The 3,927-nt window shown below is 37.3% G+C and overlaps 2 protein-coding genes across 2 annotated transcripts; both read right to left on the minus strand.

Annotated features, from left to right (window-relative positions):
- Positions 1-543: 543 nt before the first annotated feature.
- On the minus strand, positions 544-3,271 carry LOC122067298 (DNA-directed RNA polymerase III subunit rpc6-like). The gene is made up of 2 exons (XM_042631128.1): positions 2,512-3,271; positions 544-1,007 (listed from the first exon to the last, which is right to left on the minus strand). The coding sequence occupies exon 1, from the start codon at positions 3,247-3,249 to the stop codon at positions 2,527-2,529; it is 723 nt and encodes a 240-aa protein (XP_042487062.1). The 5' UTR covers positions 3,250-3,271; the 3' UTR covers positions 544-1,007; positions 2,512-2,526.
- Positions 819-1,318, minus strand: LOC122067299 (peroxidase 25-like). Its single transcript, XM_042631130.1, has 2 exons — positions 1,109-1,318; positions 819-1,007 (listed from the first exon to the last, which is right to left on the minus strand). Exons 1-2 carry the CDS (start codon positions 1,316-1,318, stop codon positions 819-821), a joined length of 399 nt encoding a protein of 132 aa, XP_042487064.1.
- Positions 3,272-3,927: the final 656 nt, after the last annotated feature.

The raw sequence follows: 3,927 nt of genomic DNA on the forward strand, positions 1-3,927 counted from the left end.
AAATAGACACATTAAAAATCATTGTGTAATTATTATTTTTTGTCTTATTATGTCTTTTGTACTTTTATCTTTTCTTTTTTTGGCAATCAAACATAGCCTTTGTGCTTCGCATGGCAGAGAAAATTCTTTTTTGAATTTCAAAATTCACCTTGGAAATGGTGAAGTTTTATTTTACTGTAAAAAAAAAAAAAAATCTTGTCAAAAACACAAGAAAATACAATTTTTTTTTTCTTCTAATCGTAGTCAAACATAAATACTTTTTTTTTTCCATTTTTTTTCAATTCAATTCTTTTCTTCTATTTTCTAGATTCTTTTTTCTTTTTATTTCTTTTCTTTTCTTCTCTTGGCTACCAAACACAGCTCGAAAAGAAAAGAAAAAAGTACAACAAAATAATCTTGCCAAAAACACAAGAAAACAAAATAAAATACAAAAACTTTTCTTTTCTTCTCTTGGCTACCAATCACAGTCAAAGAGAATTTCTTAAACAAAGAAAAAAATTACAAAATTGTATTCTCTTGGCTACCAAAGACAGCCTAAGGGAAGAAATAAGAGAATATTTTATGGAAGACCACTTAGGCAAGAACCCCTTGAGCACTGCGTGTCAAGTCTCTTCTACAGGTAGCCAGCCCGAGCTAACTAGGCCAGGTCTAACTGGACAAGATGGCTAGGCTGGCTGGAAATAAGGCTTGAATAAGACTACAGTCATTGTTGTCTAAGACCAGCACATCCAAATTCATTACAAAGAATCCTTAAGAATGGCTCTTATGTTAATTGTTACAATTATGTTAATTGTGTGTTTGGATTTGTAATGGTTAGATCAAATTACCAAGGCCACAGCATCACGAGCGGCTAATGCAACTATGTCGGCGCATGAGACAATCCCGGGGCACAAGCTCTCCAGTTGTGCTTTGGCATCATCAATCACTTCAAAGCCTCTTAATCCTTGGTTTGGCAATGCACTCCTCTCAGCAGATGTGCCTGTAATCAGGACTGATCCATCGCAGCCCTGTGTGTTTGGTATGTGTTAATTTCTATAACAAATCAAACTCACTCTATCCTCTTAATAATAATACTAATACTAACAGAGAGGAGAATTAATAACATAACCTGAACAAAACAATCATGAAAATGAAGCCTAAGCAAACCAGCAGCAATTGTAGTATCTCTGTTGAAATGTGTTTGTACAGTAGACCTTACAGTGGCCTCAGCTTTTGGGCATGAAGAAGCATAAAAACCTGTTTTCAAGCCTCCTTGGCCTTTAGCTGAGATACTCATCAAGAAAATCAATACAGCAACCAAAAACATAGAAGCAGCCATTCTGTTCTAACTCTTATGAATTTGGGTTGATACCATAAGACCTATATATAACTAGTCTTTGCTTAGTCTCCATTTCTTTCTCCATTTCATGTTTGGGTCTTGTCACCTTTCCTCCTCTCTTGACTTGGTTGAAGCGTGTGGGCCATTACAGGAGAAGCTTTCCTTATTTTTTTTTTGACTTCTGAGATTGTCTTATTGTTGGTCTTAAAATTGGGTTTCACAGGGAATTGTGTAATAAAATTCTCAAGAGCTTAGTGGGTAGAATCTCCCAATCTTTTTATCCTTTTTAGCTTTACACCTTTATACGCGTAAGAGGTTGCTTTCCCTTTCTTTCAATTCCTCCCTTTGTTAGTTAAATCTTTCCTTTCTGTTTGTTCACATTAGCTTTTGATCAACAAGATCACTCGCTAGGGAGTAGGGACCTTAAAGCTCATGCACATGATGTGGCCATGGACTTGGCTAGTTGAAGTACTTGAAACCAAACCCTTTTCTTACACCTTTTTATTTTATTTTATTTATTTATTTTAGCATAGTTTATTTGGGTTTGATCATAAACGGATACAGTGGTGAGCCCAGATTACATGGTCAGGTCAAGACGAGTTCACTATTGGAGTTAACCCCTCAAACGAAGATGATGATAGCTAGGGTTTTACGTGTGTGGACAATGTGAAAGGAAAAGTGTGGAGTGAGAACTGCCATAGCTTTAATTGTCCCAGAAGCCGAATATTCTGCTTCATAGCTTTATAAGCCAGGTACTTGAAATAATTAATTGTTATCACTATTTGCCTTCACAAAAATTAAAATAAAAACTGCATCATTATTATGCCTGACCAGTCTTGTGGGCTCATACTGATACCATAATCGCTTGGATTGTTAATAGAAGTAAGCTTTGGAACTTCACCCCAGCATCCATAATGTGGAGTTGTTAACCACTCAAAATAGTTTCAAAAGAGGACCAGATATATATTGGTACTTGGTAACCAACTCCTAATTTTATCCATTGAAATGTGATATCATATCTGAAGTAAGAAACTTTCACAAGTCTTCTGAGCATGCAAAACGCTAGAACCATATAATATATATAAATTCAAGGGGAAGAGAAAATATCATTATTTATCCAAACAGATTCAACCATTTAATATAAAAAAATAATAATTTAGTTGTTGCATATAAAAAAATTTGGTCGCTGTTACCGGAAATTTGGAGACCTAAAAATCCAACCATTTAGTGAAGTATACACAAGTCCTTGGAGAGATAAGACCATCTGGTGTGCACTCAGTTATCCGTGGACAGACTCCACATGGGATTGAAGCCATGGCACCTGTTTTTGAAACCCCTCCCGCTGGGGCTCCTTTAGCTGAGCACTTGTAGCAAACTGTTCCCACTGGTATAGAGGCAAATTCACCCATCGCAGTGCTCCTCAACTCCATGATTTCATTGTCCAGAACCAAAACCCGCAAGATTTCAGCTATTTGCTGAGTGGTGCACTCAACTTTAATGACACCAGATCTACGAATTGACTCTGTTATCCCTTCAGTTGTGACGACCTTCATCTTGGAGACATGCCTCAAGCATAGCTCTTTAAGAAGCTTTATGTAATCAGTGTCTAGGTTCCCTTCCACATACCATGCACCACCAGTGAGTTCCTTAGAGGGTTCAAACTCTACTGCCATATAGTGTTTTTTCCCTTTATTTTGGATGCTCACAACCTCCTTTATCAGCTTCTTTCCTTGAAGGGACTTAAGGGACTTTTTGACAAGCGCGTCTTGAAGTTTTGTTTCTCGTTTCATGTCACCTATCCAGATTCCCATGTCTTGCTTGCTTTTGATCAGGTCATAGAGAACACGTTCCGAATCATTTAGACTTGGAGAGGTAGAATTTGGGTCAGGTCGTCTTCTTTTGAGGGATAAATTGTCAGGTGTACGGCCCATTTCTGTAGAAAACAAAGATGCAAATACATTAATAAGCCATGAAGCAAAAAGCATGGATCTGTCTTAGATTGGAATCGTTGCAATGTGGAGATGGAAACTCCGGATTTCAATGCGAACATGATACTAATAATGTAAGTAGATAGCTCAGAAGTTCATCTGAAAAGAACAGTTGCTAGTAATTTCAAGAATGTAGCTGTGGCATCAGCATTATCTACCACCAACTAGTGGGCTAGTATATGTGAAAACCTACTGATGCGTACATTTTTATCCACAAATTTGACAGCTATAATCATCACTGAAACTGGCAACAGGCCCGACAGAGTTACAATATTGTTAACCATTTTAGACAGCATGTTAAGTAAGAAGTTCGATCATCTAATGGCCCATCGAAAACCCAAAACTGTCATGATATACTTTCGTGGGCATTCTAGAATAACACTGAAACCATAATAATAGCATGATAGTTTGGAACTTCAATAAGAAAACTAAAAGGTGGAAAGAAGAATATGTAAATTGAGATTTTCCGTCACAAATTTGTGGAAAACTACCTCATACAGTTTGAGCCAAGTACTGAAAACCCAAGGGAGCATTATGAACATTACCTATTCCACTTGTAGCTGACAACTAGGAACTCTCTCTCTCTCTCTCCCTCTCTCTAAGAGGGGTGGGGGGGGGGGG

Source organism: Macadamia integrifolia, unplaced genomic scaffold (genome assembly GCF_013358625.1).
Source record: "Macadamia integrifolia cultivar HAES 741 unplaced genomic scaffold, SCU_Mint_v3 scaffold2817, whole genome shotgun sequence".
NCBI lineage: Eukaryota > Viridiplantae > Streptophyta > Magnoliopsida > Proteales > Proteaceae > Macadamia > Macadamia integrifolia.